This window comes from Electrona antarctica (assembly GCF_951216825.1).
Source record: "Electrona antarctica genome assembly, chromosome: 1".
Classification (NCBI taxonomy): domain Eukaryota; kingdom Metazoa; phylum Chordata; class Actinopteri; order Myctophiformes; family Myctophidae; genus Electrona; species Electrona antarctica.
This window is the reverse complement of record NC_136806.1, coordinates 19,018,387-19,043,820: the sequence shown is the minus strand read 5'-3', so window position 1 is coordinate 19,043,820 and position 25,434 is coordinate 19,018,387. Positions and strand designations below refer to the sequence as shown.

The following is a 25,434-nucleotide window of genomic DNA, read 5'->3' as shown; positions in this document are numbered from 1 at the left end:
GTTTGACTGTACTCTGTTTAGCGTTTCCATTTCTGCCTAATAAAGTATTCAATCAATCGGTACTCAGACTGAACTCACCAGTAGTGAGCGCAACTAGTTCCTCATCAGGACTCCAACTCATTGAAGTCAGACCACTGTCCACACTACCAACACACTCCAACTGTGACACACACACACACACACACACACACACACACACACACACACACACACACACACACACACACACACACACACACACACACACACACACACACACACACACACACACACACACACACACACACACACACAGTGTCAAAGAATACTCAGCGCCGTCTGGTGAACAGATCTCCATGTTGTCCCTGAACACAGGAGCAGTTGCCTACTTGGTTTGTGATGAGGTTGTAGAGGATGACATCTCCGCTGGCTGTGGCCACACACACAGCCTCTTGCTCAGGCAGGTCCTGGATGCCAACCACTGCCCCGCTACCATCCTCAGGGAGGTAATCCGCGGTTGTTAGCGATATCTCATTCACCACCTGAAAAGGACCAGACAGTTGACGAGGTGACTGAACCACCTTACCGGAACAGTTTTTGTTTTATCTTCGTTTCTTAGTTTTTATCATCCGGTCTAAACCACGCCTAGACCTGATCACAGGGGCGATTTAAGAACACAGATCAGGCTTTCCTCCGAGGTGGAAAGTCTGGTGACGCGAGGTTAGAAACCCAGTAGCTAGATAGAAGCACACACAGCTCGTTTATCAACAACTTACCTGGCCGGTTTGCGGGTCAAACTCTGTGATGGAGTATTGGGAGGCCAGCAGTACCGAACCGGTCTCTGTCCGAACCGTGAAACACTGCGGACTGCCCGGGCCCTGGTGTTCTGCGTTCCGAAGGCTCTTCAGCAACTTGAGGTTCCGCATCTCGCATCCAGATGTATAGTGTTACTGTAACATGGTCAATGCACACATTTGTTATTACATATTTATAGCACATTAATACGCAATACTTTGAAGTTGTTCTTAACCGGAATGTCTAAATCCTTGACAACAATATCTGGGTTGTAAGGCCAAATATCCTGTCTTGTACGGAAGGCAAAGGAGTCTCTCGCGAGGAGCGGAGGAAATAATGTTTGCCTTAACTCGGGGGTCAATAATCACTCTTTATCTAGAACTTGGCTGGATGACTGTCATGATGACAACAATGCCAGTCAGCTGGGTGCTTGTGGGTGCTTGTCACGATGCCAATTGTCTGTATCCATATATGGAGTTCTACATCTGGTATGATCTCAGCACCAGATGTCTCTGATGTAAATCTCTCGTGAGGGGGAGTGAGAGCCTTCGTTACAGCCACCCCCAGATCTGTACAATATCAAGAAGGCTTGAACAGTATATGTCGGCCCCTCAGGCCACCCCATTGAGGGGGGTCAGAGTCAGCTACCCTCCCCCATACAGGTTCTGTTTGGGGTTAACGTCCCCTGTGCTCTCTGATTAGTTGCATGGTCGGCTCTGCATGAGTGGTGCAACTCTGTGTGGGGGTCCCTGGAAGTTCCAGACCCACAAGAACGCAGCCATGGTGCCAGCCCGGTTCTGGCGAGCCGCCCCGCGTCTGAAATGGTTGAGAAATGACAGGTGTGGGGGTCCCCAGGTGGGCCCGTACTGTACTGTACTGTAACACCCCAAATCATCATACAGTTCATGTGTGTGTGTGTCTGCTGCTGACACTTGGTTGTGCAAACAAACCAAACGCAATATTCGTGCTCGGACAGACCCAGCCAGCGGCACAAATAGCTGTCTATAGGTAGGAGGGGGGGGGTTCACTTTTTTACAGGGCCTGTCAGATTCGACAGGCCCCTGTCTTTGAGAGCAGTTTTGAAGGAGTCTGGGGATTAACATTTCTTAATGGCTATTGGTAGGGCGTTCCAAGTATTGGTGCCATATGAGCGAAATTAATTTAATCCCTTGTTTGAGCTGGAACGCAACCAAGCTATAAATTAGGGTTACATACATTATCATAAAAGCTAAATAAAGAAGATGAATTGAACTGTCATCGTTGACATGCGCTGCTCCGTCCTGGCTAGATTTGTTAGCTCCGGATGCTGGCTATAAAAACGTATTTATTTATATATTTGTAACCTGTAAAAGCCAACCTACCTTGAAGAAGTGGGTTGATTTAAGAGATATCCGACTATATCGGTCTATCCTACAACATGAACATCATCATCACACACATGCTCGTGTGCGTGTTGTGTTGTGGCGTTATAACCTTTCAACCCAAACCACAACAAACACAGTGAAATAAACCGTTGTCGTCCTCTGGTGGTGCGGAGTAACCAGAGCCTTATATGGCTCTGGGAGTAACCTAACGCATTAAAACAATATTTGTATTTAATTTGTATTTCATATTTGATTGTATGCTTACAATTTACAAATATACTAAGGCTACCTACCTGTCTTTTTAATTGCAAATAAGGACCAATATATATCCATTCTAAACAAGAAACAGAACCCATTAACGGACCACAATGACAGGGTGTAAATGGAAACAAATGGACCAGTAAGGGTCCATTTGTTTCACATAAGGGTCCGTATAGGTTCTTAACTATATCAACCATTTATCTGGGGAGGCCCGGAACCCCCTCAAGGACCCCCCCTGGGTCCGGGAACCCCCAGGGCCCCTGCGGTTCCCGGACCCCACCTTGACAACCAATGTTTTGGTAAGCCTGGTACAAGCGAGGTATAATGTTTTGGAGGCGCGTCAAGTGACGAAGGCGCTGTTTTATTTGGCGGTGTTGTGTCTGACTGTTGTCTTGTCTGTCATTTGGACATGGATCTACTACTGGAGTAAAGTTTCTGCCGCATATACGTCTTTGTTAGCGCGTTCACGCACAAAAAAAGGTACGTTATGGACGCGCGTTCACGCACAACAATGTATACGAACAGGTATGTAAATGGTCACGCCCCTTCGAGGTAAAGTAGGTTCTCCTCTAAACTTATTTTTATTACGCTTTGGATCACTTCAACAAAACCGAACGTTGTGTACTAGGCTACACACTGCGGATAACACTAACAGAGAGAGAGAGAGAATAATGAGACTTGCTTGTGGATAAGAGCAGGAGGCAGTGCGACTCATCAGGATTATTTTTGTTCGTGAAAATTAAAGTAGAGTGGGTGTCTGTCTTTCTCTTTAACTAAATACACCCATGCACTTCTGGGATGTGGCGGCGAGAGATCCGACGTGTGTCATTCTGCCTGGCATTACTGTAAGTATAGCTGCTCCTTCTCACACTAAAAGTATACAAGTGTGCAAGAAAATAACTATAGGTAGCCAGACATTATTTTACCATTATGAGAAATGAATGGTGACATGGTCATTCATTGTACAACACGTCTCACTAAATTTCTTCTCATTGCTACAGTATAGTAACTATACTATAGGCTACTCTATTATCTTTAGGGAATGATTTGGTGGCTTATATTCCTTTTATCTTTGTGGCAATAAGCCAACCTTAACATCTATTCTCATATGGTCAAATAATGTAGGCTACTTTCCTTTTCTGACCAGAACATCAATAGAATTGTTTAGCATTAATTGTAGTAAGCACATGTCCATTTCATAATCACCTTACTGCATTTGTAAATTGTAAGGTAATTAAAGGGGCATTCCACTAATTTTCAACATTTTACTATGTCATTAATATACCTTAGAGCTGTTGTGTGGAAATAATAAAAAAGTCCCCCCATTCTGTGTTTCCTAGAACTAGAGGTCTGAAAAAAATCATTAACATGGTGAAACACATCTTGATGATGTCATCAAGATGTGTTTCACCATGTTAATGATTCTTTTCATAATTACAGTTCTAGGAAACACAGATGGGGGGGACTTTTTATTATTTCCACACAACAGCTCTAAGGTATATTAATGACATAGTAAAATGTTGAAAATGGGTGGTTTTCCCCTTTAAGCCTGTTAAGAAACGCAGTAAAGTGGGAAATACAGGACACAGCAGAGTGACTTTCACTGTTTTACACCTTACTGTAGTACTATTAATAGAACTGGTAATAGTGACTTGAACAGCATGTTGTGGTCAGTCGAGTCAGACATGCTTGTCCCATTGTTATAACTCCATCCCCTTTTCCTATCATGCCTCCAACTAGTTAGCCTAAATATAGTTTGTTCCCTGCTCCACTGAGTGTTTTCTTTCTTTTTCTCAATGTATTGGCATCAGGCAACAGTGTGCTTTTGCTGTTACACAAATAATGAATGTATATCTTTCTAGTTTCCACTGAAAAGTTTGCAGCAAATGTTCAAAATGTATCTGAAGGTAGGCTGTGTGTTTTTTTGTTTAGATGATGGAGGGAGAAATCCCAGAAGGAAATCCCACTGCTACCTCGTCTCACTCACTTCCTCCCCAGGCAGAGGCTGTTAGTCCAGCGGATGATTGTATCACAACACTAGCAACAGCCTCTGAGGAGGAGATTGTTACTCACACAAACGGCATGGGTCAGCCCACACAGGACCTCCACCCCTACTGCCAAGAGGACTCCAGAACTAACACTACAACAGATTCCCATCAGAACCAGGAGGAGGACACAACATGCTCTTCCAGTTCCACAGACTCCCTGCAGGCAGAGGAGGCTTCCAGTGAATCTATGACTAAAGACACAGCAGAGGATCTAAGCCTGACCCCTCCTAGTGACCAACAAACCCAGGAGGAGGGTCTAGTAGCGGCGCCCACTTCCCCAGCAAAGCACCTGCCGAGCCAACCTCCCCTGCCTGCTCCTGTTACTATCGAGGCGTATTGCAAACAAACGCAGCCGCCTCAGCCCCCGTCGTCGTCTGCCCCTGTGCCCAAACTCTGTGGCTACCTTCACAAGCGGGGCGGTCCTCTTAAGGCCTGGAAGGAGCGCTGGTTTACCTACGAGGAGAAGAAGAGCCAGCTGTTCTATTATCGAACGCCACAGGACGTGACCCCGCTGAGCAAGATTCAGCTGAGCAGTGCCACCTTCACCTACCCGCTGAAGGGCGAGGATGGAACCTTCCACGTACAAACCCCTGAACGCATCTTCATCCTAAAGGTAAGGTGTGTGTGTGTGTGTGTGTGTGTGTGTGTGTGTGTGTGTGTGTGTGTGTGCGTGCGTGCGTGCGTGCGTGCGTGCGTGCGTGCGTGCGTGCGTGCGTGCGTGCGTGCGTGCGTGCGTGCGTGCGTGCGTGCGTGCGTGCGTGCGTGCGTGCGTGCGTGCGTGCGTGCGTGCGTGCGTGCGTGCCACCGCAACCACACAGGCACGTGCTGGCATGTGTTGTTGGTAGTTAATTACAGGGTCCCAAGTTAACTTTCTAGCTCGTCAGTCAATACTACATTCAAATAAAAGGTAGTATAAATGCAGCCTGTTTGTCTCATGTATCGTACATGTTCTATGCACATTAACACATTGTGGAGGTGAATAAAACAGTGGTCAGAGGAGATTGTAAAGACAGGGTACAAATGAAACAAAAATGCCCATTAAAAATATGTTTGGGGATTATGAAGTGCAGCACGTTAAACGTAGACAAGTGATGGATTATGGTCTATGCGGAACACTCAAACACTAATACATGACCGGTATGTTGGTGATGACATATTCACAAAAATTCATTACATTTTTGTGCACTGTGTGAGACACCAAGGCTGATGTTTTGTTACACATTTCACTCATGCTGAGCCATCAATGCTGATATTTTGTTGCAAAACAAGTCACCTGCCAAAGTGTCAGTTTGGCTTCCGAAATTCCCAAATGAAAATGAATCATTTGGAACCTGGTTAGTTAAGAAAGATCCCCATTTGCTAGTACCCGCAGCTCTTTTGTAGCCATGGTTCCAGGTGAACAGTTGAACAGATCTAAGCATGTTACCTGAGGAACAGAAGTCTTATAGTATCTGTATTAAGGCCTGTATATTCACCTGCAAGACTGCAGAAAAGAGCTCAACATCCAACAGATGTCAGACGGTAATTATCCAGGCCATATTGTTGTGGCATACTACATCACATCCTGCTAGAGAGTTGAGACGAGTTGAATGACCAGTGATTAGGAAAAGCCTGTCAGCTCATTGTTTCATGTTTCCAGGAGCTTCCACCAAATCATGGTGTTTGGTGTGGCATTAAAACTGCACTGTAACTTTCATGTGCTACCCTGGATTCTAACCCCGGGTCTCCTTTCCTGTGCAAGTGCTGACATTTTGTACCACTGAGCTAATAGAGTAAGAGTAGAATAACAAAGGCCAACAATATAGAAGACCAACCGAATAGACTAATTGTCTGTGTTTATTTTCACCATCTGAACTCACATTTATTTGTAGGCTATAGTGCTCTGCATACCATGCTGGGAAGCTTGTAGATGTGGACTGCAGTGACAGTCTGCCAACAGTCCACATCTACAAGCTGGGAAGGCATGGTATTCAGAGCACTATAGCCTACAAATATATTGGCTATAGCACCTTATAGCACCTATATTGGCTATAGGACCTTGGTGCTATATAGCACCAAGTCTGGTAAATCCTCACTTCATGCTCTGAAGTGAGGCTTGCAGCAGCAGCTGACCGTGAAAAGTGGAAGTGCTCTGTGAAAGCCTTATGTTATCCACCACAAGGCACGAGGTGGATAGGTAACAGCCAGGTAACAGAAATGGTTTCTCAACAGTTAAATATCTGTTATTGTACTGTATTGAACCATGTTATACACCACCACTTCCAGGTAGCAATCCTCTCCTCTCCTCTCCTCTCCTCTCCTCTCCTCTCCTCTCCTCTCCTCTCCTCTCCTCTCCTCTCCTCTCCTCTCCTCTCCTCTCCTCTCCTCCAGGCAGCAAACCAGGAGGCAATGATGTACTGGCTGCAGCAGCTGCAGCTGAAGAGATGGCAGCACAGAGAGCATCTGTCTGGTGGCTCAGCCTCCTGCCCCGACAGAGACAGCAACATCAGCTGGCCTGGTGAGAGCCGTGTCCTTCTCTATGTTCAACTCATTCTTTCACTTTAAGTGGTGTTATTTCACTTTCAAAACACTGCTGGGGTCATTTTTAACATCCACTACTAATCCACTACTAATATTTAGGCATTTGAGAAACATCGGCATCAGTCACACCCTGTCCTCCTATACATACTGTAGGGTGACCAGATCCAAACTGTTTGTTTGCAGGACAGCAAGGCGGGGCAATGTGGTGAGGGGGGGATTGAACGGACAGGGATCATATATAATTACATTCGTTATTAAATGCCTTAATGTCATATTTGACCCGTAGACTGCTGATACTGAAACGTGACTGAAGTTAGACATTATATAGGGCTATATTTTTGCGCCATCCCTTAACCCTTATCCCTAAACTTACCGAATTTGCCATTGTTTTGACTGTTTTGAAAAATCTTTTAAATTAGTTAAGATAGCCGATCTACAAGCTCACAACGTGTCGATGTAGATCAGCTAGTTGAACTATTTTAAAATGTTTTTCAAATAGTAAAAAAAGAAAAGCCAAATAAGTTTAGGGACAAGGGATAAGGGCCCTATGTTTTGTTGGGGGGTTACAGCTAATGTGTCTCTTCAAATCTAAAGCATAGAAATTGAATGTTTGATCCATCATAAAGGGTAACTACAGCCCAAAGTCAGAAATTACAGCAGTACTTCACTAGTAATCACATGGAAATGATGATAAATCAGAAGGTTACACCCTACATGTTTACTCCCCTTCAGTTTGTTTGTGTGTGTAATTTCTTCCTGTCTGCCTCCATCCAAGCCCATGCCCATAGCAGATTCACTCAGCCACACACAGGAAGTGGTGGGTAGCCAAGCAGAGCGAGCTAGGCCTCGCTTTAGGAAGACTTGGAAAATACCTAAAATGTTTTGTTAGTAGTCAGGGAGCGGCTGGGAATGACAAACCAGATTTTATGACTCACTCACTGTTTGACTCTTTCTTTAGGCTCTGGGGGTCGAGTATGGTAAATGTTGATATATCACAATATCACATCATGCCATGGAGAGGTAGAGTGACTAGAAGGCTTCCGTTCCGAAAATGGGGTTAATCAATGAATACCTAAACAAATATAGAGGATTTGATATATGTGCTGTTTCTATTTCATTAACCATGCAGCTTTTTGTAACAGCATGTGTCACTTTTTAACTGGCATTCATCATATTTCGTAACAAAAGTCTTGTATGGTGAGCAAGCACAATAGTTATAACTACTGTGTGTACTGTAGATGGGGACGGGTGTTGTGTGAACATGCACACATGACCAGATGATTTCAGTAAGTGGTTACACATTACTTTCAGCTGTATGGATGAGTGGGCTGATGTGTTTAACAGCTTTTCCTGTAAAGTGTGTGCTGTCTGGTCTTGTCCAGTATGCTTGGCTGGAGATAACAAGTGCATGCCTAAATAATGCTGCAGACAAATGATATGACACAAAACTAACACACCTTTGTGTGTACGGCTGTAATGCACGTAACTGGAGAACCGTTCGCCCCACCGACTTCAAATTCGACACAGGGAGTGCAGTGCCCAGTGTCGAGTCGGTCGGACCCACGGTTGTCCAGAACCGCCACAAAAGGCCTCTGCCCGGGCTCTGGACAGCGCCCCTGCCCAGGCTCCATATACAGTATGGAGCTGGCCTGTTCTGACATCACAACACTCCATATTTGGGCATGCCTGACATATATAGGAATAACTCCATATATAGGACACAGAGAGACAGATACAGAAATCTCCATATATGGGCATAAAAGGGACACAAACAGATGGGTGGAACGGGTACTCTGACATGGGTACAATGGGACACAGAACTCCATATATAGGAATAAAGGGACACAGAGAGACAGATACAGAAATCTCCATGTATTGACATGGGTACAACGGGTATTTTGCATTGTTCCAAGTAGGCGAGTGCCCAACGGGCACCACTCTAGCCAGAATAAATCTGATATCGGATGAACAACCATTTTATATCCCATTGTCTCAGTTTTGTATTTCAGATAATCTTACATATCTCTGCTGTCTGGAAGAAACCACATAATTAAAACAACGAATAGTGTTAGATGAGTTCTTGGTGGAGCTAACTAAGGAATTCAGTATACCCAAATACGGATATGGCAGGGATACTGTATGCTACAGCTGAATGACTAGATCAGTACAATGCTCACAGACAGCAGCATTAAGAATTCACTTCAGGCTGAACTTTAGAAGTGAATAACAGAAGCTGCTTCTAAGTTGTATGCAGGTCTAGGGGAGGCTGAGCAGGTTTGAAGCAGCGGAGGCGAGACAGAACTGTTCCAGTGCTCCTCTGGCATTTTAAATCCAAGTCAGCTGACAACTGGATGATCAGCTGGTATTGTTTTCCGATTCCAACAATGAAGCTCTTTATAAGGTGCTGTAGCTTCTGGACACTATTATTGGCAGTTCTGTTACAGTGGCTCATTGTTATTCAGGTAACTACATTGTGTTAGGGTTTGTTTGAATAAGACAAATTGCAAGGTTTTGGTTTTATGCTGTAGTTAGTAGTTAATTAACAGGTGCATAAAACTAGAAATTGCATGCTTGCGATCACAATCATGACAATAGTTATGTTTTATTTTCTATGTTGCTCTTCTCTCAGAAAAATGTCCAAATTAGAGATAACTCATACAGGAACACAATTGGAACTGGAACACTAAGATACTGTATGGATCAATGTTTATTCTCTCCTGCCTGCCTGTTAGAGCCACGTCACATTGGTAATTGGTAAGGAAGGACACATAAGAGGCTGAGCACTCTGAACTCTAAATCACAATAGTTTGTGGTAAATAGTAATATGTGCTAATTGCAACAATAATTACTGAGATGGAGCTCGGAACAGGATGTGATATGAACAGATACTCTTTGATCGTTTTCTGCTCCACTAAAGACCACAGTCATTTCCCAGAAATGCTGGGCTTGGTGGCATGATGGCATCTCAGAAGAAATGGGAAATTACTTCTCCTCAGTGGCAGTAAATCATTCATCTCCTGAAAGTTATTGAGGGAGTACAAAGGGACATACAAAGATTACAGTCATATCCGTTTATCATGATGGTTTTGATTCAAAGACATAATGCAAAGCCCCCCATTTGCAGTGCTTATGTTGTCTTGGTAATCATCATGTAAATCTCCACATCTGAAGTGGATTTACTGTAACAGATTAAATCAACAAAGGGTCAAGATTTTACTATAGAGGAGATTGATAAATGTTCATGATAGCGAAGAATCAAGGACTCCTGCACACTATCTTCTTCACTTGTAAATACAAATATGTATTAGGTACGCATACCTTCTTAAGTTCTGTGTACGTTTCAGAAGATAGTGTGTCTTTTCTTCTGCATTAGTTGACCCCGTGGTCTTCTCTGGCACACCTGTCGATCTGTAGGTGTGCGGCGGTTCTGCTCTTTGATGATAGAGAACCAATTCCACCCCCTCCACTCACACGCAGCCCACAGACTCCACCCCCTCCACTCCACACGCAGCCCACAGACTCCTCCGTTTGATAGTTTATTTAAACGGTCAGTGTTTAGGCTCCAATGACACCTGCAGGAAGTGGCCTTAACGGACAGGAAGTTTTGTACAGCCTGACACCAGGGTGGGCACTAAATATAGCTACTGTTATGTGTGTGTACAGACACTCATTAAGCCTGTTGGATTAGATTTGATACATAGACTTGTTTTATCCTTTATTTAACCAGGGTACATCACATTGAGATTTCCATCTTTTTAAAGTGAGCCCTGTGACATTTGTCAGCAGTGCCCTACTTTACACTCAGACAATAATTAACATTTCCTAACCACAGTCCTAAACTACTGGCCAATGAGCAGCTCCACTGGAGGGTTCATTGATTGATTAAACATAATAGACTTTATTTTATATAACACCTTTCATGCCAGAAATGCCTCGCAAAGTGCTTTACAAGGCAGAGAACAAACATATAAAATACAATCATATAAAATATACACACATATACATCAGCAAACAAACCGAAACAAAATAACGTTGAGGCAATTAACAATAGCAAAGGGCATAAAACCGGCCGCAAATCAAGCAGTGCAATATGTTAATAACATGTTAAGATGTTATTAACAGTTTGTAGAATGGGTACAGTTCCAACAAAAGTACAGGTCAATACAAAAACTGCTACGAGGATAAAACCAGAAAAAGTTCTAAAACTTGTTTACATAAGGGTCATCCATTTTTAATTCATCAGAACATTTAAAGACGTACAAATATACACATATACGCTTTCGCCTTTATTTTATATATTTTTATGGTGGGACAGACAGTAGGCTGACAGGAAATGGGGAGAGAGATGGGGGGGATGACATGCAGTAAAGGCCGTCGGGATCGGGAGTCGAAAAAAACGTTTTTTACTACTTACTTAATACTTATCAGTGTAATTATTAGAGTAATTTGGCCCTATTTAGACTGCAGTCACATCCAGTCAAATCCGATTCAAATCTGATTTATTTCTCAATTCTGAACTTTTGGCCCGACTGCATTTGCAAGTGACCAGATCGGATCTGTCACAGATCTTTGTGTTCAGACTGGCAGCCAAATCCAGCACGAATCAGATCTGTGCCAAGATTTGTTTAAATAAGTCTAAACACAAACAAGTCACATGGAATCCGATTTAGATCAGATTACTGCTTTCAGACTGAGACGGATCTCCTGAAATCAGATTTGAAGAGACTAAACAACTGGAATCCAATCTGGATGTGGCACAGATCTGATTTAGGCTGGATATGGCTGCCAGTGTAAATGGGGCCGGCCTTACAGTAGATCATCAGATCAACCTAAGAGACATTAGAGAATAGAGATATTTCTTTTTTTGTCAAGGAATGTGTATTGTTATTACTACCAAATTGTAAACTGTGCATTTATATAGCGCCTTTATCCAAAGCACTTTAATTACAATGTGCATTTACATTACATTCACACACCGACAGTGGACGAAACATCGCAGGGCACCAACCTTCTCATCGGGAGCAGTTAAGGCTTGTGTCTTGCTCAAGGACACTTTGACACTAACCTATAGGGGGGAGCCGGGAATCTAACTGGGAACCTTCCGATTCGCAAGCAGCCGCTCTACTTCCTGAGCTAACGCGAATGAAAATAAAGGCCTGGGTACCGAGGCTACTGCTGCCCCAATTTTAAAGAGTGTACAGTTGGGTGCCACCGATATTGTCCCTTATCATTTGACCCATTTAGGCCTGACCTCAAAATTTTAAAAAATCCTTCTAAATCCTCCAGTTTTCTATTTTTAATATTTTTATTGGTTTTTAAGATTTTTCACATACAGTTACTTACAGATACTTTACAAGCAGACAAAACAAACATTGGGACATGGGGGGGGGGGGGGGGGGGTTCCTCCAGTTTATCTATGCCATCATACCATACCATATGAAGCAAAACAGAAAGAAAAAGAAAAACAAGCAAAAAAGGAAAGCCAACCAAGACAGCCACGGTATTGCACATGCCTCGAGCCCATTCACATGTAGACATACAGTTTTTTCCATTTTTGTTTTTCTATCCTAGGTCTGTCCACTCAATGGGGCATTGGGCCTTTAGAAGGATCCGAGAAATTTCAGTAGGAAAATAGTCTAATAATGGAGCCCACAACACCTGAAAGGAAGCATCGTTTCCTCTCTGCATTGCACAGAGTCTTTCATGGGGTAGCACCCCGAAGATCTCTCTATACCACATTTGTATAGATGGGGGCTTATCCTTAATCCAATTTATCAGAATGCATTTCCGGGCTGAAAGTAGAAGTTTATCAAATAGTTTGAATTGTAAGGGTGTCAAATTAATTTCTTTTGACGGGAGTCCCAGTAAGAAAGCTCCCGGATCCTTCTTTATTTTCACCTTGAAAATGTCGCTTAACTCACGTGCCACTTGGCCCCAGAACCTGGATATACATTTACATTCCCAAAAGTAGTGATAGTAGGTACCCAGATCTGTTTGACATTTCGAACATAAAGGAGATATTGAACGGTCCATTTTGTTTAGTAACACAGGTGTGATGTGTAATCTGTGAAGAATTTTATATTGTGTTTCTCTTAGTCTGTTACAGGTATAAACCTTTTTAACTGAGTCAATGGCCTCTTGCCAGTCGTCTTCAATATATTCATTGTTAAAATCTCTCTCCCATTTGCGGAGGGATGGTAACTCCTGGGAGTCCAGTGAGTACAGCAGTGAGTAAAACGATGAAATGAAATGTGATACCTTACTACAGTTGCGTAAGAAATGTTCTGTTTTACTGTAAAGGGAGCCCAGTGGTGTTGGCAGCTGTAGTGAGTTAATAAAATGTCGTATTTGCAGGAAACCAAAAAAATGTTCTCTTGGGAGATTGAACTGTGTCTGCAATTGCTGAAACGACATCAGAACACCATCTCTAAATAGATCTCCCAATACACGAAGCCCTAGTGAGTGCCAGGTCTTAAAGATGGCAGAACTGCGCCCAGGTCCAAATTCATGGTTGCTAGAGATTGGTATTAGCAATGACCTTTGGTCTCCTCTCCCTATGTGTATGGTAATCTGTCGCCACACTCTGATAGAATTATAGATAATTAGATTGCCTCGTATCTCCCTATGAATCGTATCTTTATTACCGGTTACCAGTGCCCATAGTGAATTTGGTGAGCAGCCCCACGAGTCCACACAGTTCTTATTGTGTAGATAGGCTTGTAGCCATTCCCAGATGTAACGAGCGTGACAGGCCCAGTTATAGAATAGTATATTTGGCATGGCAAGGCCCGCTTTACTGGTTGGTAGCTGCAATATTTTAAATCTTTGCCTGGGTCTCTTTCCATGCCAAATGAACTTAGAAAAAGCCTTCTCCAGATCTTTGACATCTTTTTTGGATACCCATAAGGGAAGCATTTGTAAGGGGTATAGAAGGCGGGGTAGAATGTTCATTTTTATTAGACTGGCCCGTCCCAGGAACGATAGTGGGAGGTCATGCCACCTTTCCAGATCTCTCTTAACAGCTGTAGTGACTGGGGCCAGATTCAGACGTGACAGATCTTTTAAGTTGGGGGAGACTTTAATGCCCAGATATGTGAATCCTGACGTAGTCCATTTGAAGGGAAAGTTATCTGGGATGTCTGATTGGGTCAGGGTTCCTAGTGGCATAGCCTCAGATTTACTTTGGTTAATTTTATAGCCTGAGATAGCGCCAAAGTCTTTAACAATTGAGAGGACAGTAGGCACTGACCTCTTCGGGGAGGAAAGAAACAGTATAATGTCATCTGCATATAAAGCTATTTTGTGGGGGGTGCCCCCGGGTGTGAGTGAGACCCCCTCAATTTCATGATGACACCGGATAGCCTCGGCCAGCGGTTCGAGTGCAACGGCAAACAGTAATGGGCTTAGGGGGTCCCCCTGCCTTGTGCCTCTTGCTAAGGGGAAAGGCTCAGAGCAGGTACCATTGGTAAGGACACTGGCCACAGGAGAGTGGTAGATGGTTTGAATCCACTTAAGGAAATTCCCTCCAAGTCCAAATCTCTCCATGACGTCGAACAAATACCGCCATTCTACTCTATCAAAAGCTTTCTGCGCGTCAAGTGACACTGCTAGCGCTTTGTGTTTCAGCTGATTAGAGTACTGTATAACATTCAATAATCGCCTCACGTTTGTAATGGAGTGTCGGCCTTGTACAAAACCTGACTGGTCTGGGTTTATTATCAGAGGCAGCAGTCCCTCTATCCTCCTTGCTAATAATTTGGAGAGTATTTTACTGTCCACCGCTATTAAGCTAATGGGCCTATATGAGCCACACATGTCGGCTGGTTTATCTTTTTTAAGGATGAGAGATATGTTAGCCAGGTTCAGGGTTTGGGGAAGACTGCCTCTTTGTAATGAGTCTGCATACATCTCTCTCAAAGGACCGACTATAACCTTACTCATTTTTTTGTAGAATTCTGGGCCGTAACCGTCCGGGCCTGGGGCCTTACCCCCTTTAAGGGTTTTTATCGTTTTGAGTATTTCTTCCTCTGTTATATCTTTACAGAGAGACTCTCTGTGTTCTTCAGACAATGACGGAAATGTTATTTTATCAAGAAAGTCTTTCCTCTGCTGGTCAGAGGTTCCACATTCCGAAGTGTATAACTTTTGGTAAAAGGATTTCATAATTCTATTTATATCCTTCGAGATGTGATGGCTAACTTCGTTGTCATCTTTGAGGGAGGATATTGTGTTAGAATTCTGTTTACCTTTAGCCAGTCGAGCCAAAAGTCGACCGGGTTTGTTTCCCGAGTCATAGAACTGGTGCTTTGCAGCGTAAATGGTGGACTCAGCTTGTTTTGTCAGAAGTTGGTCTAGAGCTGAACGGGCGGCATCTAATTGTTTTGCCAAATTATTGGACCAGGAACGTTTACATTCAGATTCCAATTTTAAGATTAATTTTTCAAGTTCCAATTGATTTTTGATGGCCTCTTTCCGTTGAGCCGAATTGTACGAAATAATACAGCCCCGGAGATAAGCCTTTGCTGCCTCCCACAATGTGGAGGGGCTCATCCCGGGAGTTTTGTTTACAGAGAAGAAAAACTTCCATTTGTTAGTGATATATTCCACAAACGGGGGGCTGCTCATCAAAGAAGGATTCAAACGCCATTGTCTACTGGTAGGGTCCCTATAAGGGGGGCGGATAGTCAGGCTAACTGGACAGTGATCCGAGAGCGTCTGTATGCCTATTATACACTCCTTAGTCCTATCCAATATCATTCTAGACGTCAGAAAAAAATCGATTCTAGAGTACACCTGGTGGGGTCGAGAGAAAAAAGTAAAGTCTCTTGTTCTTGAGTTGAGTACTCTCCAAACATCAAATAGCTCCAAATCATTACATAGTTCTCCAAGTCTGACACTTTTACGAGACGGGGTAGGTCGTGGGGTTGACTGGTCGACATTTGAGTTAGGAGCAGAGTTAAAATCTCCCCCAATGATGGTATAATTAATTGAAAATGCGGATATTGCAGACAGTAATTTAGAGAAAAAGGAGGCCTCAAATACATTAGGAGCGTATACACAGCCCAAAAGAATATGTTCACCATAAAGGTAACCAGATAGCAAGACATATCTCCCCTCATCGTCAGTCACAGCCTTTTCTAGGGTAAATGGGAGATTCTTATGTACAAGAATAACTACTCCACGGCTTTTTGTATTGTATGAGGAGTGATATACCTGGCCTACCCAGTTACGCTGTAATTTCATGTGTTCTAGTTCAGACAGGTGAGTTTCCTGTAAAAAGGCTATTTGACATTTTTCTTTTTTCAAATAGGACAATATTTTTTGACGCTTGACCACATTATTTATAATCCTCCAGTTTTCTGAAATAAATATTTTCACGATTTTTCAAAAATAGCAGACCTACAAAGCTCGTAGCGTGCCACTCGGTGGCGCGCTATGAGCTTGTAGATCTGCTATTTTTCAATAGCTAAATTATAACATAATGTTTAAAACACCAAAAGGGGTTCCTGCCCAAAATGGGTTAACTGTCCTTTTGTGCAGATCACGCAAACCTCAGCAAAAAGAAAAGGACAATATCGATGGCCTCCAACTGTATCACAAGATAAGAGGTAGAAAAGTCCTGTCATTCCCTCTGACTCAGACTGGTTCAGGAGGTATATAGTTCTGTTCTTGTTGTGACTTGCCCCCACACTGTGCCAGCATTGGAGGAACAGTTCATCTGCATAGTTGGTTGGTCTAGCACTGGGTTAGGTAACTTAGCTTCCTCTACAGTTGGTGTTGTTACGAAAGCCTTTCGTCATTATAGTGCGTATGAGTTCTCCGTCTTACTTTCATTCTAAACTACCTGTGTGTATCAGTTGGAAAGCTTCTTAGTTTAGCGTACTGTATGTGTGTATTGCTACACATATATGGTTGCATACTGTATAGCTGTACACGGATATATTATGTAAATATCCTTGCATAATAATACTAATAATTATTTCAGGTCTGTTATGTATGGCCTCCCAACATTCAAGGCGTTTGTTCTATCTCATCCTCTAACATTTGTAGGTTTTAACGGTCAATGGTTGGTTGAATATCTTTTATTTTACCAAATTATGGCTGCACTTTAACAGTTTCTTAAAGAAATTATTATTATTATTATTTATTTCTAGATCTATTGAGGTTCTTGACTGACTGACTGACTGACTGACTGACTGACTGACTGTCCAACTGCTAGATAATGAAAGAAGGTTATATGTAATTACAATGTATTCTCTGTATGTATTAGTAATCATCACGTTGAGACATGGTTAGGTTTTCATTATACAACTGTTTTCTAATCGGTATTGACTGATACAAAATGGAATTGAGTGAAAGTGCTACTGATACCGTGTGCTGAACTGAACTCTCACTATAAGTGCCAAAGCATGATTACTGCGGATGGCTTGGTAAAATTCACAGATGAGGATACGCTGGAGTTAATCCAGGCGCGAAAGAGACTAAACACAGAGCGGAAAAAACAGTGACCTTCAATGGCTAATGGAATGGAACACCTTCCATGTTCTGAGTCAACTCCCGGATGGAACATTCCCTGATACTTAATTTTCATAATTTTCCTCATTATTATTTTATCTGGCAAGCATTAAGCATAGACCTGACCTCAGGTCTATGGAGCACAGGCAGTGGGACTCAGCATGATGTCAGCCTCATTGTGTTTCAGAGGAAGCTCTGAGCTCATGCGCACCACCCACCTTCCCTCCCTCCCTCCCTCCCTCCCTCCCTCCCTCCCTCCACTACTAGCCTTTGTGCAAACCTCCACCATCAGAGCATGTTGGCTCACTTAAGGCTCTACTTCCCGTTCTGCAGACAGTGGTGTAAAATAACAATACTTAAGAACTTAGCGGGAACCCCTTTTGGTGTTAGCATTATGTTATGCTTTAGCTATTGAAAAATAGCAGATCTACAAGCTCATAGCGTGCCACCGAGTGGCGCGCTACGAGCTTGTATAGGTCTGCTATTTTTGAAAAATCGAAGAACGACTGACATAGAAACATAGCTTTTTCAGAAAACTGTCAGGATGTAGAAGACATTTTTAGAATCTGATCTCAGGTCAAAATGGGTTAAGAACAATACGCAATAATTTGCGGTATTGAGTATTTCCGATTTCCAGTTCTTTTACTTCTACTCCACTGCATCTCAGAGGCAAATATTGTACTTTTACTCCAATGAATATATTTGAAAACTGGTTACTACTAGTTACTTTGGATTATTATTACAAAACATACATTAACCCCTTCAGCTTCATACATTTCGGCCATTTGAAAATAGCCGATCTACAAGCTCACATTGCGTCGCGATGTGGCGCATTGTGAGCTTGTAGATCTGCTATTTTCAAAAGATTTTTATACATTTGAAAACTTGAGACATTCTGCATAATGAGCACTTTTACTTTTCGTACTTTAAGTAGTAAGTACATTTGGATGCCAATATTTTTGTACTTTTCACTCAAGTACATTTTGAATTCCAGACGTTTACTTCTAACAGAGTTATTTCTATATTGCACTATTGATACTTTTACTTAGGTAAAAACATTTGACTACTTTTTTCCACCACTGTCTCTGCAGATAACTTCCTGCCCACAGTGAAGACCCCGTTGGGCCTGGTGGGGGAGGAGGCAGCCAGCCGGCCAGCTCCGTCTCAACGCACCCCGCTGGCCAACATGTCCATCAAACACCCTCTCATCGAGATCCAGTGAGTCCGCTGTCCCATTTCATACGTATCAGACCTGACTGCTTATTATCACAGATACAAGTGTTAAACCGAGAGATTCTGCCTACATGGTTCCGCCTGTCTGACTGCATTTAAATGGTGCTTTAGTAGTGTAAATGTGTTATGTTTATTTGGATGATGTTGGCAATAATAAGACTAAGGGCCCTATTTTTGTCAGTGCCTCGCCCCTTATCCCTAAACTTATTTTTTACCATTTGGAAAATCATTTTAAAATTGTTCAACTAGCCGATCTACATCGACATGTTGTGAGCAATTTGAACTATACAAAAATGTTTTTTTTAATAGTAAAAAAAAAGAAGGCAAAGATGTGTATGGATAAGGGGTAAGGCATTGATGATAATAAGGCCCTATGGGTATTGGCCACATTCATAATCTACATATGTTTTTTTTTATTTTTTAACTTCACAATTCAGGCATTGCAGAAACATTAGCCAGATTTCTGCCACAGCAAGGAATTTATAATGTTGCAACATCTCTTACTTTCAGTTTTATCACTGGCAAGCTCAGGCTAGCACGGTGTGGTTGTAGTTTAGCTTTTCAGGGCAGTATGTCTTTGGGTTTGTATGTTCACCGTACTGTACATTTAGCCTTTATTAAAAACGTGTGTGTGTGTGTGTGTGTGTGTGTGTGTGTGTGTGTGTGTGTGTGTGTGTGTGTGTGTGTGTGTGTGTGTGTGTGTGTGTGTGTGTGTGTGTGTGTGTGTGTGTGTGTGTGTGTGTGTGTGCGTGCGTGCGTGCGCTGCCTGTGGTCCTGTACAGGAACTCAGTCCACAGTCTGCGTTCCAAGAGAAACTCTGTGGAGGTGAGTCAGAGCGTGTTCCATGTGGAAGCTCCACCGTGGACTCCAAACAGCCCGACACCAAGCATCGTCCTCACTAGTAGGTCACTGCAGTACCACACACACACACACACACACACACACACACACACACACACACACACACACACACACACACACATTATGATGGCATTGAAAAAAGCTGAAAATAGCAATTTTCAAAAAATAAAATAAAAATTACCAAATATTTGCATATGACCAGGCCATCCCACATTTCCCAGAAGAGGGAATCGAGGGATGCATATGGTTATAGTCTACAAAGGCAACAGTAATGCAACAACGTCTAATTTAACATACAGTAATACATGAGAATTCAAGTGAAATACAAAAACATCCAGAAACAACACGCACGTACACATGCATCCGATGCCCAGCAGTCAACCAATTAACTCCTCCCTGTTGCCATGCAGCCCCCACGACTCCCGTTGACACTCTGAACCCCTGCACCACTCCTGTCCTTCTGGCTGGCCCAGCGAGCCAACAACAGCCAGCAGTGACGGGCGGCAGTCAGTCCCCGTCGCTGTTCAGGTCCCAGCGGAGCACGGACGGCAGTCATTCCCCGTCGCTGTTCAGGTCCCAGAGGAGCACGGACGGCAGTCAGTCCCCGTCGCTGTTCAGGTCCCAGCGGAGCAGGAGGAAGAAGAGCTGTAGTTCTGCCACCATGCCCATGGTCCGCAGGGACACGTCCGGAGACTCAGACAAGATGTCCCGCCTCCAACAAGAAAAACACATGCTGACAGAAGAAGTCAAAGCTCAGAAGGTATACAAAAGGAATTATAAATTTGTGGGTTTATTGATTGAAATATTAAATTGTTTGGTTAATTATGGTGGGGAAACCAGCGGCAGCTGGTGTCGGCTGCCGCTTCACCTCCCAATGTATGAACCATTGTAAAGCGCTTTACTTAGAAGAGCTCTATAAAATGCAATTCATTCTTGTTATTATGTTCTCCGCCTCTTTCAGGAGCTCGTTTGGCTCCTACACAAGGCCCTGGAGGCGGCCCAGCTAGAGAAGCGAACGTGTGCAGATTTCCTGGCGGCCACGGGCGAACAGGAGCGCCTGGAATTGCTACGGCATCGGGAGCGCCAGGCTGCCGACCTGCGCAGCAAACTGGAGGATCTGAAGACGGAGGGGGAGGGGCTGAGGCAGAGCCTAGCCCAGAGAGACGCACATGTGGCCGAACTGCAGGAGAACATCAGGCTGACGATGGAGAAGAACCACGCCAAGCAGGAGGTGAGGAGGAGGAGGGACTAAGATGCAATGTGTGCAGCTCAGAACTTGGCGTGGCTCAAGATAGATAGGCCTTTTTAAGTTGTTGTTAGTCTATAAAGTTGAACCTTGAATTATTTTAATGTTCACTTCATTGCGTTTCAAATCCTGCGTATTGAGTTAGCGCCGCCAGCGGTCCTCATTTTTAAGGAAATTGCATAGCGAATAGTATAGTGTCAGGGAGTACCAATGTACGGCTGCTTACATTGGTAAAATAACTTGTGTCCTGCATTTTCCCAGGTGATACTGAAGCTGTCGGAGCAGGTGGCCGCCTGTATGGCCGAACCCAGACGGACCCTCACGCCGTCCAATGGCCTGGGGAGGCAGACCTTCAGACAGCTCCAGGAGCAAATCGAGAACCTGAAGGTAAAGCCGTCGCCGTCCTATCTCCAAGTATAGGTGGGTTTTGAAAACTAGATCCAGCTGATACAAAACACAAACTGAGCTGTCTAATGCAGAGTGTCTTGATGCTCATGGACTTTTTAAGCCATGATAGAGACGACAGAAGCTGGATAGAAAAGTTATGATGATGATGATGATGTTCTTTTATTTTTCTCCTACCTCCACAGGACGACATTGAGGCTTATAAGATTCAGAACAAATTCCTAAACTCTGAGATCTTTCAGTTGACAAAACTGTGGAGGAACAGCTCAGAACAAGAGAAAAGCCTCATGGTGAAGGTAGGTCTCCCTGTAGGATAAATTCACATAGGCTTAGTGATTGGCCTTGGGTTAAATGAGTGGATGTTTTTAAATGCAACTGCCGTACCTTCTTACCTTTGTCTTTAAATAGGAGCAGCTTTATTGATGCTATATATTCTTTCTGCTCTAATTTTTAAACTGAAAACTGAAAATGAAACTTGTTCTTTTATTACACCACAACATTTGTGAGTTGTCTATAGTCTTTTGCACCATACATTATGTAATGTTGCGAAATACATTACATTATGTTGTTTCATTGCATCAAGTGTCTTCTGCTTTCTTCTCATCCTCAAGTATTACAAACTATGACCCAGAGAACCACATTGAGAACATATTGATTGTCACCTAGGTATAATAAGACAGTATAGATACTGTAGGCCTTCCCCTGCTGGCCATGATCTGGTCCCACCTGTTTGTTTCAACAAAGGAAACAATGCTAGGGGAGTGGACTGTGTGGAGGAATTTTTCTGGTTTCATCCTCGTAGCAGTTTTTGTATTGACCTGTACTTTCGTTGAAATGTACCCATTCTACATACTGTGAATAACATTTTCAATCAATCAATCAATAAGCTGTGCCATAAATCCCAGGCCTGTGGCCATGGTAGCCTGGTAAACCACCCTGGTCGCGGAATTAAATTAAATTTTCATTCAGCTGAAAATTAAATTGAATTTCGCGACCAGGGTGGATTACCTGGCTAGTGCCATGGTGTCTTGACTCTATGATATTTAGATGGACAGAACATATCATGAGGCCAAAGGTAAACAACATATAGTAACAATAGAAGGAATAATTTGACCATAATACTCGAAAAACGATACTTTATTCCTCTTATTGGCTGCAGTGTGCATTCCTGGAGGCCAGTAATTGTCAGATCGAGAGTCGCTATCTGGGCGTTCTACAGAAGCTACAGGAGAATAAAGCTCTGGATCCGGGGCAGCAGGAGGCCGTCAAGAAGTTAATTGAGGATGCACTGCAAGGAGTGAAAGGTGCCGTCAAACTCATCCCAGTCAGGTAATACCAAATAACACACACACACACACACACACACACACACACACACACACACACACACACACACACACACACACACACACACACACACACACACACACACACACACACACACACACACAACGTAGAGCATCCGTCTTACTCCTCCCATCTCCTGCCCACCATCAGTCTTCAGAACACACGCCAATTGTGTTTTGACGCTCTACAAACGTGGATTCGAACCCCCAGACTATTTCTGAATGACAGTGTTGTCAGAGTTGGAGTTGTTAGTTGGGCCGGTAATCACTAGTTCGGACGACTAGTTCTGCTGACTTTTGCCCATCTGAGCACCCTTATTTACTGTTGAGATGAAGAACCATCTAAGTCCGTAATAATTATCCATAATGTATAAATTATGGATAAGGGGTCAGGACAGATAGGCATTTTCAGGAAGGGGTCAGATTAAATTATGGACTTAGATGGTTCTTTAGTCTCAACTGCTCATTACGTACTGCCACTTACTGGTGAATCCAGCTAGGAAGCACGTCATTCCCTGCAGCCACCTTGACTGGGGATAACCTGCACAATTATGGATTTAATTTGGACCAAATTGTCCCCTGAGTTTAAACACAGGGATTAATGGCTGCATATGAGGCCAAAAAGCATCACTAGAGAATACGTGGGGAGCGGTGATAAAAACATCACTAGAGAATACGTGGGGAGCGGTGATAAAAACATCACTAGAGAATACGTGGGGAGCGGTGATAAAAACATCACTAGAGAATACGTGGGGAGCGGTGATAAAAACATCACTAGAGAATACGTGGGGAGCGGTGATAAAAACATCACTAGAGAATACGTGGGGAGCGGTGATAAAAACATCACTAGAGAATACGTGGGGAGCGGTGATAAAAACATCACTAGAGAATACGTGGGGAGCGGTGATAAAAACATCACTAGAGAATACGTGGGGAGCGGTGATAAAAACATCACTAGAGAATACGTGGGGAGCGGTGATAAAAACATCACTAGAGAATACGTGGGGAGCGGTGATAAACAGAGCAGCCCACACATTCAACCTCATTCATAAAATGTGTATTTATTTTATTTTATAGTCTGAATTAGTTATTTGAACAATTAAAATATACACAGTATGTTTATTTGAACATGTGGGATGGAGCTACACTATCGCTGACATGACTTCTATCAAGCAATAGTGGAACTTTGTGTTAACAAAAATACGTTTCAATGTGTACTATTAAACCATCAGGCTTCTTCTAATTGCTCTGATAAAATGAGAATTCCAGATCTTATTGTCTAAATAAATCTATTCCCTTTAAATTGATAGTTATAATAACAGTGTAACACAGAACAAAGATTTGGTCAACGTATTTTGACAGATACTGTAGGAAGGGAGGGGTCAGACAATATCTTAAACTATTGCTAAACCACTATGGCTGGAAATGTGAACAATACTGAAACAGCAATCCAAGAGAAGCAAAGAAGCAATTAAGTCAGTCAACATCCCCTGGCACAAAATGTTTTCAGATGGCGGTCCACGGCCAAATGCTTCATTAATTTGGGAGTCCTTGACTTCAAAAAGTTTGAGAACCACTGACCTGAATATGGCTTGTTCTTGTTACTGTTCTGTGCTCACTGCTCAGGGACCATGATGAGTATGTTCTGTTCCGTGCTCACTGCTCAGGGACCATGATGAGTATGTTGTTACTGTTCTGTGCTCCCTGCTCAGGGACCATGATGAGTATGGTTACTGTAATGTTACTGTTCTGTGCTCCCTGCTCAGGGACCATGATGAGTATGGTTACTGTAATGTTACTGTTCTGTGCTCCCTGCTCAGGGACCATGATGAGTATGGTTACTGTAATGTTACTGTTCTGTGCTCCCTGCTCAGGGACCATGATGAGTATGGTTACTGTAATGTTACTGTTCTGTGCTCCCTGCTCAGGGACCATGATGAGTATGGTTACTGTAATGTTACTGTTCTGTGCTCCCTGCTCAGGGACCATGATGAGTATGGTTACTGTAATGTTACTGTTCTGTGCTCACTGCTCAGGGACCATGATGAGTATGGCTTCAAGATTATTACTGTTACTGTTCTGTGCTCACTGCTCAGGGACCATGATGAGTATGGCTTCAAGATTATTACTGTTACTGTTCTGTGCTCACTGCTCAGGGACCATGATGAGTATGGCTTCAAGATTATTCCAGACTACGAGGTGGAGGACATGAAGCTGCTAGCTAAGATCCAGGCTCTGGAGATCCGCTCTCACAACCTGCTGCATCAGGTCTTTACACTTGGCTTTCTTACTTACTGTAGTACTGTACACCCCCCGGCAATGTTTTTATATGGTCAACTACTGTTTCAACTACTGTGTGTTCTTATAGAGCACAGTGGTCCTTGAGTAGGTTCCAGCGGTGGTCCCAGCTAAATGATGGAGAGTTGGTTCTGGGGACCACCAGTGGTCCTTGAGTAGGTTCCAGCGGTGGTCCCCAGCTAAATGATGGAGAGTTGGTTAATCAAATGGACCCTTAGATTAGATCTTTAACTCTTGATAGCGTAAAATGAATGTTATGCTCTCAAGAGTTACATTTCTGTTAAACATCTGCATTACGGTACTTGCCGGTAATCTACAAGAAGTTTACACAATTAGAGAATGTAGAAGAATTGTTATTTTGATCAACGTTTGCCTATTACTGTATCTCTCCTAACAAAATGTTATCCTTATAACAAAAGGCCCGTGGCTCAAATTCCGAATAAAAGACATGAAAAAGGAAATGAAAAGCACTGTTATAGAGCACCAAAGTCTGATGTCAATATCGCTCCACGTCCACGGTCCATAGGGGATCAATCGATTTTAAGAACTGTGTTTGAAAAATA

At 43.2% G+C, this 25,434-nt stretch overlaps 2 protein-coding genes across 3 annotated transcripts in view; one reads left to right on the top strand and one right to left on the bottom strand.

The window, feature by feature from the left end:
* elp1 (elongator acetyltransferase complex subunit 1) overlaps positions 1 to 25,434 on the bottom strand; it is a 226,919-nt gene that overhangs the window by 33,762 nt on the left and 167,723 nt on the right. The window contains exons 2-5 of the mRNA XM_079507968.1: positions 2,136 to 2,176; positions 756 to 929; positions 369 to 521; positions 79 to 160 (exon numbers count right to left, since the gene is read on the bottom strand). Of these exons, the coding sequence (XP_079364094.1) occupies positions 79 to 160; positions 369 to 521; positions 756 to 905 (385 nt within the window). The 5' untranslated portion in view covers positions 906 to 929; positions 2,136 to 2,176. The remainder of the gene's footprint in view (positions 1 to 78; positions 161 to 368; positions 522 to 755; positions 930 to 2,135; positions 2,177 to 25,434) is intronic.
* Positions 3,139 to 25,434, top strand: part of tbc1d2 (TBC1 domain family, member 2) — a 28,581-nt gene continuing 6,285 nt past the window's right edge. For both annotated transcript variants that reach the window (XM_079503469.1, XM_079503468.1), the window contains exons 1-12: positions 3,139 to 3,244; positions 4,332 to 5,060; positions 6,818 to 6,944; positions 18,574 to 18,700; positions 19,498 to 19,616; positions 19,987 to 20,104; positions 20,195 to 20,336; positions 20,538 to 20,807; positions 21,084 to 21,209; positions 21,413 to 21,523; positions 22,387 to 22,556; positions 24,730 to 24,841. In XM_079503469.1, coding sequence (XP_079359595.1) covers positions 3,185 to 3,244; positions 4,332 to 5,060; positions 6,818 to 6,944; positions 18,574 to 18,700; positions 19,498 to 19,616; positions 19,987 to 20,104; positions 20,195 to 20,336; positions 20,538 to 20,807; positions 21,084 to 21,209; positions 21,413 to 21,523; positions 22,387 to 22,556; positions 24,730 to 24,841 — 2,211 coding nt within the window. In that variant the 5' untranslated portion in view covers positions 3,139 to 3,184. The remainder of the gene's footprint in view (positions 3,245 to 4,331; positions 5,061 to 6,817; positions 6,945 to 18,573; positions 18,701 to 19,497; positions 19,617 to 19,986; positions 20,105 to 20,194; positions 20,337 to 20,537; positions 20,808 to 21,083; positions 21,210 to 21,412; positions 21,524 to 22,386; positions 22,557 to 24,729; positions 24,842 to 25,434) is intronic.